This window comes from Salvelinus fontinalis, chromosome 17, assembly GCF_029448725.1.
Source record: "Salvelinus fontinalis isolate EN_2023a chromosome 17, ASM2944872v1, whole genome shotgun sequence".
Lineage (NCBI taxonomy): Eukaryota > Metazoa > Chordata > Actinopteri > Salmoniformes > Salmonidae > Salvelinus > Salvelinus fontinalis.
This window is the reverse complement of record NC_074681.1, coordinates 7012418-7027704: the sequence shown is the minus strand read 5'-3', so window position 1 is coordinate 7027704 and position 15287 is coordinate 7012418. Positions and strand designations below refer to the sequence as shown.

At 45.8% G+C, this 15287-nt stretch overlaps 1 protein-coding gene across 1 annotated transcript in view; it reads right to left on the bottom strand.

The window, feature by feature from the left end:
• Positions 1–15287, bottom strand: part of zzz3 (zinc finger, ZZ-type containing 3) — a 70701-nt gene that overhangs the window by 52298 nt on the left and 3116 nt on the right. The window contains exon 2 of the mRNA XM_055866023.1: positions 4549–6387. Coding sequence (XP_055721998.1) covers positions 4549–6387 — 1839 coding nt within the window. The remainder of the gene's footprint in view (positions 1–4548; positions 6388–15287) is intronic.

Sequence of the window (15287 nt, the reverse complement as noted above, 5' to 3'; positions counted from 1 at the left end):
TTACCTCTGGTTTGTTCAGTCATTCCTATGGGGAAATGAGTTACCTCTGGTTTGTTCAGCCAGCCCTATGGGGAAATGAGTTACCTCTGGTTTGTTCAGCCAGTCCTATGGGGAAATGAGTTACCTCTGGTTTGTTCAGCCAGTCCTATGGGGAAATGAGTTACCTCTGGTTTGTTCAGCCAGTCCTATGGGGAAATGAGTTACCTCTGGTTTGTTCAGTCATTCCTATGGGGGAAATGAGTTACCTCTGGTTCGTTCAGCCATTCCTATGGGGGAAATGAGTTACCTCTGGTTTGTTCAGTCATTCCTATGGGGGAAATGAGTTACCTCTGGTTTGTTCAGTCATTCCTATGGGGGAAATGAGTTACCTCTGGTTTGTTCAGCCAGTCCTATGGGGAAATGAGTTACCTCTGGTTTGTTCAGTCATTCCTATGGGGAAATGAGTTACCTCTGGTTCGTTCAGCCAGTCCTATGGGGGAAATGAATACGGCTTTGGGATAAACATAGAAAATAACTAACCCCATTACCATTATCATCCCAGACCAACTACCCTGTCATCACTAACCCCCATTATCACCACAGACCAACTCCGCTGTCATCACTAACCCCCATTATCACCACAGACCAACTACCCTGTCATCACTAACCCCCATTATCACCACAGACCAACTACCATGTCATCACTAACCCCCATTATCACCACAGACCAACCCCCCTGTCATCACTAACCCCCATTATCACCACAGACCAATTACCATGTCATCACTAACCCCCATTATCACCACAGACCAACTACCCTGTCATCACTAACCCCCAATATCACCACAAACCAACCCCCCTGTCATCACTAACCCCCATTATCACCACAGACCAATTACCATGTCATCACTAACCCCCATTATCACCACAGACCAACCCTCCTGTCATCACTAACCCCCACTACCATTATCACCACAGACCAACCCTCCTGTCATCACTAACCCCCATTATCACCACAGATCAACCCTCCTGTCATCACTAACCCCCATTATCACCACAGACCAACTCCCCTGTCATCACCAACCCCCATTATCACCACAGACCAACCCTCCTGTCATCACTAACCCCCATTATCACCACAGACCAACCCTCCTGTCATCACTAACCCCCATTATCACCACAGACCAACGACCCTGTCATCGCTAACCCCCATTATCACCACAGACCAACTACCCTGTCATCACTAACCCCCATTATCACCACAGACCAACTACCCTGTCATCACTAACCCCCATTATCACCACAGACCAACTCCCCTGTCATCACTAACCCCCATTATCACCACAGACCAACTACCCTGTCATCACTAACCCCCATTATCACCACAGACCAACTACCATGTCATCACTAACCCTCATTATCACCACAGACCAACTCTCCTGTCATCACTAACCCCCATTATCACCACAGACCAACTACCCTGTAATCACTAACCCCCATTATCACCACAGACCAACCCTCATGTCATCACTAACCCCCATTATCACCACAGACCAACTTCCCCGTCATCACTAACCCCCATTATCACCACAGACCAACTCCCCTGTCATCACTAACCCCCATTATCACCACAGACCAACCCTCATGTCATCACTAACCCCCATTATCACCACAGACCAACTACCCTGTCATCACTAACCCACATTATCACCACAGACCAACTACCCTGTCATCACTAACCCCCATTATCACCACAGACCAACTACCCTGTCATCACTAACCCCCATTATCACCACAGACCAACTCCCCTGTCATCACTAACCCCCATTATCACCACAGACAAACTACCCTGTCATCACTAACCCCCATTATCACCACAGACCAACCCTCATGTCATCACTAACCCCCATTATCACCACAGACCAACTCCCCTGTCATCACTAACCCCCATTATCACCACAGACAAACTACCCTGTCATCACTAACCCCCATTATCACCACAGACCAACTTCCCTGTCATCACTAACCCCCATTATCACCACAGACCAACTACCCTGTCATCACTAACCCCCATTATCACCACAGACCAACTCCGCTGTCATCACTAACCCCCATTATCACCACAGACCAACCCTCCTGTCATCACTAACCCCCATTATCACCACAGACCAACCCTCCTGTCATCACTAACCCCCATTATCACCACAGACCAACTACCCTGTCATCACTAACCCCCATTATCCCCACAGACCAACCCTCATGTCATCACTAACCCCCATTATCACCACAGACCAACTATCCTGTCATCACTAACCCCCATTATCACCACAGACCAACCCTCCTGTCATCACTAACCCCCATTATCACCACAGACCAACTACCCTGTCATCACTAACCCCCATTATCACCACAGACCAACCCTCCTGTCATCACTAACCCCCATTATCCCCACAGACCCAGTTATAATATCTGATGCTGGTGTGTGTTGAGAGGGGTGACGACAGCAGCCATCCACACTAACATAAACACCAGACAGTAGTAGCCTATATAATCTACTGAAGGAGAAACCTGCAGTCAATCCAATGGAAATAGCGTTCAGACTTGAAATAGCATTTTCCAGTGAGTCAGAGCTCTACAGTGCTGCCATTTGGTGCTCCTTGTAAAAAACATCAGTGTAGAGCCCTGTGAGTGCAGGGTTTTCCATTTCTACATTATACCCTTTCACAACCCTGCCCCCAAAGACCTGTACAACCCGGGACCCAAAGACCTGTACAACCCGGGACCCAAAGACCTGTACAACCCTGCCCCCAAAGACCTGTACAACCCTGCCCCCAAAGACCTGTACAACCCGGGACCCAAAGACCTGTACAACCCGGGACCCAAAGACCTGTACAACCCTGGACCCAAAGACCTTTCACAACCCTGGACCCAAAGACCTTTCACAACCCGGGACCCAAAGACCTGTACAACCCTACAACCAAAGACCTGTACAACCCTACAACCAAAGACCTTTACAACCCTACCCCCAAAGACCTGTACAACCCTGCCCCTAAAGACCTTTACAACCCTGCCCCTAAAGACCTTTACAACCCTGCCCCCAAAGACCTTTACAACCCTACACCCAAAGACCTGTACAACCCTGCCCCCAAAGACCTTTACAACCCTACACCCAAAGACCTGTACAACCCGGGACCCAAAGACCTGTACAACCCGGGACCCAAAGACCTGTACAACCCGGGACCCAAAGACCTGTACAACCCGGGACCCAAAGACCTGTACAACCCGGGACTCAAAGACCTGTACAACCCGGGACCCAAAGACCTGTACAACCCGGGACCCAAAGACCTGTACAACCCGGGACCCAAAGACCTGTACAACCCTACAACCAAAGACCTGTACAACCCTGCCCCCAAAGACCTTTACAACCCTGGACCCAAAGACCTGTACAACCCTGGACCCAAAGACCTGTACAATCCGGCACCCAAAGACCTGTACAACCCGGCACCCAAAGACCTGTACAACCCGGGACCCAAAGACCTGTACAAACCTACCCCCAAAGACCTGTACAACCCGGGACCCAAAGACCTGTACAACCCGGGACCCAAAGACCTGTACAACCCGGGACCCAAAGACCTGTACAACTCTGCCCCCAAAGACCTGTACAACCCGGGACCCAAAGACCTGTACAACCCGGGACCCAAAGACCTGTACAACCCGGGACCCAAAGACCTGTACAACCCGGGACCCAAAGACCTGTACAACCCGGGACCCAAAGACCTGTACAACCCGGGACCCAAAGACCTGTACAACCCGGGACCCAAAGACCTGTACAACCCGGGACCCAAAGACCTGTACAACCCTGCCCCCAAAGACCTGTACAACCCTGCCCCCAAAGACCTGTACAACCCTGCCCCCAAAGACCTGTACAACCCTGCCCCCAAAGACCTGTACAACCCTGCCCCCAAAGACCTGTACAACCCTACACCCAAAGACCTGTACAACCCTACGCCCAAAGACCTGTACAACCCGGGACCCAAAGACCTGTACAACAGGGCAATAATCTAGATATAATCCCAGAAATTGAGTTAGTCAGTTGACAGGACAATAATCTAGATATAATCCCAGAAATTGAGTTTGTCAGTTGACAGGACAATAATAATCTAGATATAATCCCAGAAATTGAGTTTGTCAGTTGACAGGACAATAATCTAGATATAATCCCAGAAATTGATCTTGTCAATTGACAGGAAATAATCTAGATATAATCCCAGAAATTGAGTTTGTCAGTTGACAGGACAATAATCTAGATATAATCCCAGAAATTGAGTTTGTCAGTTGACAGGACTATAATCTAGATATAATTCCAGAAATTGAGTTTGTCAGTTGACAGGACAATAATCTAGATATAATCCCAGAAATTGAGTTTGTCAATTGACAGGACAATAATCTAGATATAATCCCAGAAATTGAGGTTGACAGGACTATAATCTAGATATAATCCCAGAAATTGAGTTTGTCAGTTGACAGTACTATAATCTAGATATAATCCCAGAAACTCCCACTACGCACTCTTTGTTGTGTTTGAGCACCAGGTGGTCTGACTCAAAGTAATACACATCTGGTTCCTCTTCGTCCTCCACCTGCTTCTCCTCCTCCTGCTGCTGGCTTCCTCCTACCGGAACCTCCTTACTGGCTGCCCGGGCGCCTTCTCGGAGCTCCCCATAGTCCCGACCGTCCCCTACTACCTTGTCCCTGTCGTCCCCACCGGCTCCCTGCTCCATGGGAACCGACGGAAGAGACCCTCCCCTGGCCTGGGTGCTGGAGGGACCTGAGGAAAGGGTAGAAGTAGCCAGAGTAGCGTCCAGATCCAGCCTCCGACAGGCTCCCTCGACCCCGTCTCTCAGAGGGCCGTTGTCCCGGAGATGGTCTCTGGGAGGGGAGCAGGGTTTGGGGGGCGAGGGGGCCCCAGCTCTCCGGGGCGAAGTCCTCAGGGTGTATTGGTGTTCATGGGGCTGGGTGAAGGACGGGGGCGAAGTGTCGGAGACAGAAGGGGTGCAGGGGGGCTCTGAAAGGGTCAGGGGGGCTAGCAAAGGCATGGTGGATTCTCCTGAGTTGTTGTTGATGTTGTTGTTTGGGATGTTGTTGTTGTTTACGTTGATGATACTGGTGGCAACAGCATCCTGCACCAGTGGCCAACCATTACTTCTCCCGCTGGTACTCTCTTCCTCCTCCTCCTCATCCTCCTCCTCCTCGGTCGCTGTCACTTCCTCCTCCCGACACACCGAGTCCCCCACTACATCCAACTCCACTTCCTCCTCCCTGACTGACAGATGTGGGGTGGAGGAGTCCTCTTCAAAGGAGGCCAGAGGAGGAGCAGAATACTCCCCAGAGTCCCTAACCTCCTCCTCCTGCACAGGATCACAGTTTCTACAAGGCACTATGGGGTCTGGGGGTGAGGGGCATGGCGCGCCCACCTGGCTGCCGTTCAGCAGTGCTGGACTGGGACCTGGGCAGCTGGTGTTGACGGCAGCGCTGGAACCCAGGGAGATTGTCTGAGCATCAAGGCTACTGCTGGTCTGTCCCAGCCCTGTAGAGGATTTATGGGAGTTAGAGTTCTGGGGCGGAACAGGGGGATTATGGGAAGTGGAGTTCGGGGGCTGCTGAGCATGGCCGTCGCTCTCAATATGGCCGCCACTCTCCTCCTCCTCCTCCTCCTCATCACCTTCCTCTTTGTTGAGGTTCTGTGGAGAAGAGGAAGAGGGTGCGGTGCAGATTAGGTTGAGCGGGTCACCCTCTTCACTGTTCTCCTGGACAGTCGCTGGGGGGGTGCAGGAGGATGGGGGGGTACAGGAGGATGGGGGGATGTCAGGTTTGGCGGGTGCAGAAGAAGGGTCGTCCTCGGATCCCTGCGACTCCCCGTAACGGGAACACCGTTTGGCCCTTTTGAGGAGCAGAGAAGCGTCTCTTCCACCAGCCCCCGACGTCTCCTTCCCCATCCCCTCACAGTTCTCCGCATTGTCCAAACCCCCACACCCATCACTCTCTCTCTCTGAGCAGGACAGTCCCCTCTTCCTGGGGCTCGGCCATGTCTCCCTGTCCACTGAGGAGGCCTTGTGGTGGGCTACCTTTCCCTGGTGACCCCCAGGCTTCTCTGAGCTCCCAGCCTGGGGGTCCTGCCTCTTCTTGGGGGAGCGGGGGGCCCTGCTGCCGGGGAGCGGTGACCCCTGACCCTCCTCCGGCTGGGCGATACTGCGGTTCCTGAGGGTTCGGCCACAGAAGTTCTCGTCCAATCCATTGAGTCCGACTGATGACCTTGTGACGCGTGAGGAACGTGACGTGGCCATGCTACGGAGGGGGACTACTGACGTCTCATTGTGCTGTTCAGTCACCTGCTGCAGAATGGGGTACCTGGAGGAGACAGAGGTGTTATAAGGCTTTGTAAAGCGAGGATACATAAGGCTTCATAATGGATACATAAGGCTTCATAATGGATACATAAGGCTTCATAAAGGCTACATTAGACTTCATAAGGGATACATTAGGCTTCATAAGGGATACATTAGGCTTCATAAGGGATACATTAGGCTTCATAAGGGATACATTAGGCTTCATAAGGGATACATTAGGCTTCATAAGGGATACATTAGGCTTCATAAGGGATACATTAGGCTTCATAAGGGATACATTAGGCTTCATAAAGGATACATAAGGCTGACGTAAAAGAGTAGCATCTTCATAAGCAAAACACACAGCACCTTCTGTAGGGAAATCCTGCTTCTATGTCGACACTGAGGCTAATGCATAATTGAACCCATCACACTGAGTGTTGGGAGATTCTGACAGACTGACAGGATCTTTCATCTAGTGCTGATTCGAAGAATCGCTGGACTTTTCAAAATGTCAGCCCGGCTTTGATGCTCCGGCTGTGAGGGTTCTGTGTCTGTCTGGGGATTGAAGGAGACTGCAGTACAAGCCTCCATCCCAAATGGCACACTATTCCCTATGTAGGCTCCCTATTCCTTATGTAGGCACCCTATTCCCTATGTAGGCTCCCTATTCCTTATGTAGGCACCCTATTCCCTATGTAGGCACCCCATTCCCTATGTAGTGCCCTCTTTTACATTTGTAAAAAGGGCCATCGGGCTATGGTCTAAAGTAGTGTACTATGTAGGGAATAGGGTGTCATAGGGCTCTGGTCTAAAGTAGTGCACTATGTAGGGAATAGGGTGGTATTTGGGACAACACTAATCTTTGGTCGAGACCCGGGATTCGCATAGTACACTGAACAAAAATATTAACAATTTCAAAGAGAAAACCATAGAATTACATATAGTCATTTAAAAATGCAAAACATATACATACACATTTTATATATAAAATTCTAATAGTTCGCCGAATTTCAGTTTGTGACAAAACAAGCAATGCTGAGAATCATTGAACCATTTAAACCACTGAGAATCATTGAACCATTTAAACCACTGAGAATCATTGTACCATCTAAACCACTGAGAATCATTGTACCATCTAAACCACAGAGAATCATTGAACCATTTAAACCACTGAGAATCATTGAACCATCTACACCACTGAGAATCATTGAACCATTTAAACCACTGAGAATCATTGAACCATCTACACCACTGAAAAATGTTTTCCATGAACACAAATATTGTGTTTTCAGCTGGTGTACAAAACCTAAAGTTAAAGATGAAAAACTAAAAAAACTTAAGAACGGGAAGACAATAGCTTTCAAAATATATAAATAACATTTCTATGTGAATTTGGTCGGGTCGCCCAAAAAGTTACATATTGTCATTTAATAGACAACCATAGAACTACATATAGTAATTTATAGGCAAAACCATAGAACTACATAGTAATTTATAGGCAAAACCACAGAACTACATATAGAAATTTATAGGCAGAACCACAGAATTACATAGTAATTTATAGGCAAAACTATAGAATTACATATAGTAATTTATAGGCAAAACCACAGAACTACATATAGTAATTTATAGGCAAAACCATAGAACTACATATAGTAATTTATAGGCAAAACCATAGAATTACATATAGTAATTTATAGGCAAAACCATAGAACTACATATAGTAATTTATAGGCAAAACCATAGAACTACATATAGTAATTTATAGGCAAAACCATAGAACTACATATAGTAATTTATAGGCAAAACCACAGAACTACATAGTAATTCATAGGTAAAACCACAGAATTACATAGTAATTTATAGGATCTCTGTGCACAAAGCAACACAGCATAACCACCAACCCAAGAGGGAATCTATGATGTAATGATACCCTGTGGGGTGACTTCCTGTTTACAGACATCAACAACATTCTAATCTGCCAAGATTTGAGCCCTCCCTTGAGGCAGTGTTACAGATGATAATTTACACTAAATCCTCCCTTGAGGCAGTGTTACAGATTATAATTTACATTAAATCCTCCCTTGAGGCAGTGTTACAGATTATAATTTACATTAAATCCTCCCTTGAGGCAGTGTTACAGATTACAATTTACATTAAATCCTCCCTTGAGGCAGTGTTACAGATTATAATTTACATTAAATCCTCCCTTGAGGCAGTGTTACAGATTATAATTTACATTAAATCCTCCCTTGAGGCAGTGTTACAGATTATAATTTACATTAAATCCTCCCTTGAGGCAGTGTTACAGATTATAATTTACACTAAATCCTCCCTTGAGGCAGTGTTACAGATTATAATTTACACGGAACAAAAATATAAAAACACAACATACAACAATTTCAAGGATTTTACTGAGTTACAGTTGATATGAGGAAATCAGTCAATTTAAATGAATAAATGAAGCCCTAATCTATGGATGTCACATGACAAGAAGACAGATATGCAAATGTTGTTCAAAGATACCTGAAGAAAAGAGGGTAGGGGGCGTGGATCAGAAAACCAGTCAGTATCTGGTGTGACCACCATTTGCCTCGCGCGACACAGCTCCTTCACATATACAGTGTATTCAGGAAGTACTTACACCCCCTTAACCTTTTCCCACATTTTGTTACATTACAGCCTTATTCTAAAATTGATCAAATAATGTTTTTCCCCTCAGGGTACTGTGTGTAGATTGATGAGGGGAAAAACAGTTTTGTTCATTTTTACAAATTTGTTAAGATAAAACTGAACTATCACATTTCCATTAGTATTCAGACCTTTTACCCAGTACTTTGTTGAAACACCTTTGGCAGCGATTACAGCCTCAAGTCTTCTTGGGTATGATGCTATAAGCTTGGCACACCTGTATTTGGGGAGTTTCTCCCATTCTTCTCTGCAGATCCTCTCAAACTGTCAGGTTGGATGGGGAGAGTCGCTGCACAGCTATTTTCAAGTCTCTCCAGAGATGTTGGATCGGGTTCAAGTCCGGGCTCTGGCTGGGCCACTCAAGGACATTCAGAGACTTGTCCCGAAGCCACTCCTGCATTATCATGACTGTGTGCTTAGGGTTGTTGTCCTGTTGGAAGGTGAACCTTTGCCCCAGTGTAAGCGCTCTGGAGCAGGTTTTCATCAAGGATCTCTCTGTACTTTACTCCATTCATCTTTCCCTTGATCCTGACTAGTCTTCCAGTTTCTGCAGCTGGAAAACATCCCCACAGCATGATGCTGCCACCACCATGCTTCAACGTAAGGATGATGCCAGGTTTCCTCCAGATGTGACGCTTGGCATTCAGGCCAAAGAGTTCGATCTCAGTTTTATTAGACCAGAGAATCTTGTTTCTCATGGTCTGAGAGTGCTTTAGGTGCCTTCTGGCAAACTCCAAGCAGGCTGTCATGTGCTTTTTACTGAGGAGTGGCTTCTGGAATGTTCTCTTTTCTCCACAGAGGGACTCTTATCAGAGTGACCATTGGGTTATTGGTCACCTCCCTGACCAAGGCCCTTCTACCCCGATTGCTCAGTTTGGCTGGGCGACCAGCTCTAGGAAGAGTCTTGGTGGTTCCAAAATTCTTCCATTTAAGAATGATGGAGACCACTGTGTTCTTGGGGACCTTCATTAATGCAGATATTTTTTGGTTCCCTTCCCCAGATCTGTGCCTCGACACAATCCTGTCTCGGAGCTTTACGGACAATTCAAGGCTTGGTTTTTGCTCTGACATGCACTGTCAACTGTGGGACCTTATATAGACAGGTGTGTGCCTTTCCAAATCATGTCCAACCAATTGAATTTACCACAGGTGGACTCCAATCAAGTTGTAGAAACATCTCAGGGATGATCAATGGAAACAGGAAGCACCTGAGTTCAATTTCGAGTCTCATAGCAAAGGGTCTAATGTATTTAAGTGTATTTTATTTTTTTTGCAAAAATTTCAAAAACCTTGTTTTCACTTTGTCGTTATGGGGAATTGTGAGTAGATTGATGAGGATTTTTTAAAAATAAGGCTGTAAAAAAATGTGGGAAAAATAAAGGGATCTGAATACGTAGCGAAGTACTGTAGTTGATCAGGCTGTTGATTGTGGCCTGTGGAATGTTGTCCCACTCCTCTTCAACGGCTGTGTGAAGTTACTGGATATTGACGGGAACTGGAACATGCTGTCGTACACGTCGATCCAGAGCATCCCAAACATGCTCAATGGGTGACATGTCTGGTGAGTGTGCAGACCATGGAAGAACTGGGACATTTTCAGCTTCCAGGAATTGTGTACAGATCCTTGCAACATGGGGCAGTGCATTATCATACTGAAACATGAGGTGATGCGGCGGATGAATGGCATGACAATGGACCTCAAGATCTCATCACAGTATCTCTGTGCATTCAAATTGCCATCGATAAAATGCAAGACCATAACCCCACCGCCACCATGGGACACTCTGTTCACCACGTTGACATCGGCAAACTGCTAATCCACAAGACGCCATACACGTTGTCAGCCTTCTGCCCAGTACAGTTGAAACCAGGATTAATCTGTGAAGCGCACCCTTCTCCAGTGTGCTAGTGTCCATCGAAGGTATGCATTTGTCCAATGAAGGCGTTTACGACGCCGAACTGCAGTCAGGTCAAGACCTTGGCGAGGACGACAAACACGCAGATGAGCTTCCCGAGACATTTTATGCAGAAATGATTTAGGTTGTGCAAGCCAACAGTTTCCATCAGCTGTCCGGGTGGCTGGTCTCAGACGATCCGGCCGGTGAAGAAGCCTGATGTGGAGTTCCTGGACTGGCGTGGTTACACGTAGTCTGCGGTTGTGAGGCCGGTCTAAAACGACGATGGAGGCGGCTTATGGTAGATAAACTAACATTCAATTGTCTGGCAATAGTTATGGTGGACGTTCCTGCAGTTATCAGCATGCCAACTGAACACTCCCTTAAAACTTCAGACATCTGTGGTGTTGTGTGACAAAACTTCACATTTTAGAGCGGCCTTTTATGGTCCCCAGCACAAGGTGCACCTGTGTAATGATCCTGCTGTTTAAGTCAGCTTCTTGATAATTCATCCTCCTGACAGGTGTGGCGTATCTTGGCAGAGAAATGCTCACTAACAGGGATGTAAACAAATTTGTGGACACACAGAATTGAGGAAAAATAAGATTTTTGTGCGTATGGAACATTTCTGGGATCTTTTATTTCAGCTCATGAAACATGGAACCGACACTTTACATGTTGTGTTTATATTTTTTTTGTTCAGTGTAACTTTGTTTTGCCTCGACAATAACTAACAAATTAGTGTAATCTGGTGTGCAGGGCAAACACTTAAATGCGAGTCCCCAGAACCAGGACTAGACAGAGAGACGAAGACTGGTATCAAGGGGATCTCTACCTACAGCCACTTCAACGAATTCACAGGCAAGGCACTGGTTATCAAAACGGCACACCACTTTCAACCAGCGGATTTCAGTTGCGGCTGAACAGTTTGTGTGTGTGTGTGTGTGTGTGTGTGTGTGTGTGTGTGTGTGTGTGTGTGTGTGTGTGTGTGTGTGTGTGTGTGTGTTTAACTCTGCCTGTAAACACGCTGGAGGATTCAGAATCCATTGAAGAGCTTGAACGATTCATTGACGAGAGATACTAACGAACTCAAAGAAACATGTCGCTGGTTTCGGAGGATTCAAGCGTTGTTAAGGACAACCAAACCAAATCAACAAAACAAACCAAAACCAGGTTGGCCAATAGGGTATCAACGATGGAACCAAACCATCCCCCAGTAAGAGGGTGTGGCGAGTGGGGAGAGGTTTACTGATATGGATGTTGACTTGTTAAAAATCCATCAATGAAAGGCTTGCCAAACTTGATATCTTGGATATATTACGAGAGGACATCAATGCATTACGTGCCAGTCTAGAATTCAGCCAGCCTAGAATTCAGCCAGCCTAGAATTCAGCCAGTCTAGAATTCAGCCAGCCTAGAATTCAGCCAGTCTAGAATTCAGCCAGCCTAGAATTCAGCCAGCCTAGAATTCAGCCAGCCTAGAATTCAGCCAGTCTAGAATTAAGCCAGTCTAGAATTCAGCCAGCCTAGAATTCAGCCAGTCTAGAATTCAGCCAGCCTAGAATTCAGCCAGCCTAGAATTCAGCCAGCCTAGAATTCAGCCAGTCTAGAATTAAGCCAGTCTAGAATTAAGCCAACGTCAGATTGATGATCTGAGGAAAGACGGTGCTGAAAGGTTCTGTAGACTCTATTCATGGCAAGGTGGTGCAAAGGGAGAACAAACAACTTAAAGAAACCTTGCTTGGTGTACGGTGTCGATCAATGCAGGAACAATCTAATATTCTCAGGGATAGCGGAGAATGACAACAGCAGCGGCTGTGAGGACACAGTCAGAGACTTTATGTCAACTCAACTAAAACTGCCCACTGATGTCGTGCGTAATGTCACTTTCTCCAGAGTCCATAGAAGAGGGTAAGGCCTCTGGAAATAGGCCACGGGCTATTATTGCATGTTTTGACACATTTAAGCAAAAGGAAATGACGAAGAACATGGGCAGAGACACTCAGAAACACTGATTTTGGAATGAATGATCACTTCCCCCACCGAGTACAATGAAAGGAGGGGAAAAAACTATATCCCATCGTGAAGGAAAAGCGTTGCCTGAATCAACGAGTCTCCATGGTGATGGATAAACTTTATATCCACGGGCAATTGTATCGGGACTCTGGAGTAACCCCCTGGCTATTTGAATTGAATGTTAAAATTTGAGTTTGTGTGTTGTAGTGTATCATGACAACTTTAACTATAATGAATACATGCTCTATTGATCTCCACTATAATGAATACATGCTCTATTGATCTCCACTATAATGAATACATGCTCTATTGATCTCCACTATAATGAATACATGCTCTATTGATCTCCACTCTAATGAATACATGCTCTATTGATCTCCACTCTAATGAATACATGCTCTAGTGATCTCCACTCTAATGAATACATGCTCTATTGATCTCCACTATAATGAATACATGCTCTATTGATCTCCACTCTAATGAATACATGCTCTATTGATCTCCACTATAATGAATACATGCTCTATTGATCTCCACTCTAATGAATACATGCTCTATTGATCTCCTCTATAATGAATACATGCTCTATTGATCTCCACTATAATGAATACATGCTCTAGTGATCTCCACTATAATGAATACATGCTCTATTGATCTCCACTTGATAAGGAAAGGGCTGCATATGGCTCAGGTTAATGTATGGAGCCTTCCTAACAAAATACATGAGGTTTTTAACTTGGTCAACATAAAGAATATTCATATTTTGGCTTTGACCGAAACACATTTAGATACATCTGTAAATGATGGGCAAATTAACATTCAAGGATATAGTCTACTGAGAAAGGACAGGAATCATATAGTCTAATGAGAAGAGACAGGAATCTTAGATACAGTGAGGCAAAAAAGTATTTAGTCAGCCACCAATTGTGCAAGTTCTCCCACTTAAAAAGATGAGAGGCCTGTAATTTTCATCATATGTAAACTTCAACTATGACAGACAAAATGAGAGAAAAAAAAAATCCAGAAAATCACATTGTAGGATTTTTTATTAGTTAATTTGCAAATTATGGTGGAAAATAAGTATTTGGTCAATAACAAAAGTTTCTCAATACTTTGTTATATACCCTTTGTTGGCAATGACAGAGGTCAAACGTTTTCTGTAAGTCTTCACAAGGTTTTCACACACTGTTGCTGGTATTTTGGCCCATTCCTCCATGCAGATCTCCTCTAGAGCAGTGATGTTTTGGGGCTGTTGCTGGGCAACACGGATTTTCAACTCCCTCCAAAGATTTTCTATTGAGATTGAGATCTGGAGACTGGCTAGGCCACTCCAGGACCTTGAAATGCTTCTTACGAAGCCACTCCTTCGTTGCCCGGGCGGTGTGTTTGGGATCATTGTCATGCTGAAAGACCCAGCCACGTTTCATCTTCAATGCCCTTGCTGATGGAAGGAGGTTTTCACTCAAAATCTCACGATACATGGCCCCATTCGTTCTTTCCTTTACACGGATCAGTCGTCCTGGTCCCTTTGCAGAAAAACAGCCCCAAAGCATGATGTTTCCACCCCCATGCTTCACAGTAGGTATGGTGTTCTTTGGATGCAACTCAGCATTCTTTGTCCTCCAAACACGACGAGTTGAGTTTTTACCAAAAAAGTTCTATTTTGGTTTCATCTGACCATATGACATTCTCCCAATCTTCTTCTGGATCATCCAAATGCTCTCTAGCAAACTTCAGACAGGCCTGGACATGTACTGGCTTAAGCAGGGGGACACGTCTGGCACTGCAGGATTTGAGTCCCTGGCGGCGTAGTGTGTTACTGATGGTAGGCTTTGTTACTTTGGTCCCAGCTCTCTGCAGGTCATTCACTAGGTCCCCCCTTGTGGTTCTGGGATTTTTGCTCACCGTTCTTGTGATCATTTTGACCCCACGGGGTGAGATCTTGCGTGGAGCCCCAGATCGAGGGAGATTATCAGTGGTCTTGTATGTTTTCCATTTCCTAATAATTGCTCCCACAGTTGATTTCTTCAAACCAAGCTGCTTACCGATTGCAGATTCAGTCTTCCCAGCCTGGTGCAGGTCTACAATTTTGTTTCTGATGTCCTTTGACAGCTCTTTGGTCTTGGCCATAGTGGAGTTTGGAGTGTGACTGTTTGAGGTTGTGGACAGGTGTCTTTTATACTGATAACATGTTCAAACAGGTGCCATTAATACAGGTAACGAGTGGGGGACAGAGGAGCCTCTTAAAGAAGAAGTTACAGGTCTGTGAGAGCCAGAAATCTTGCTTGTTTGTAGGTGACCAAATACTTATTTTCCA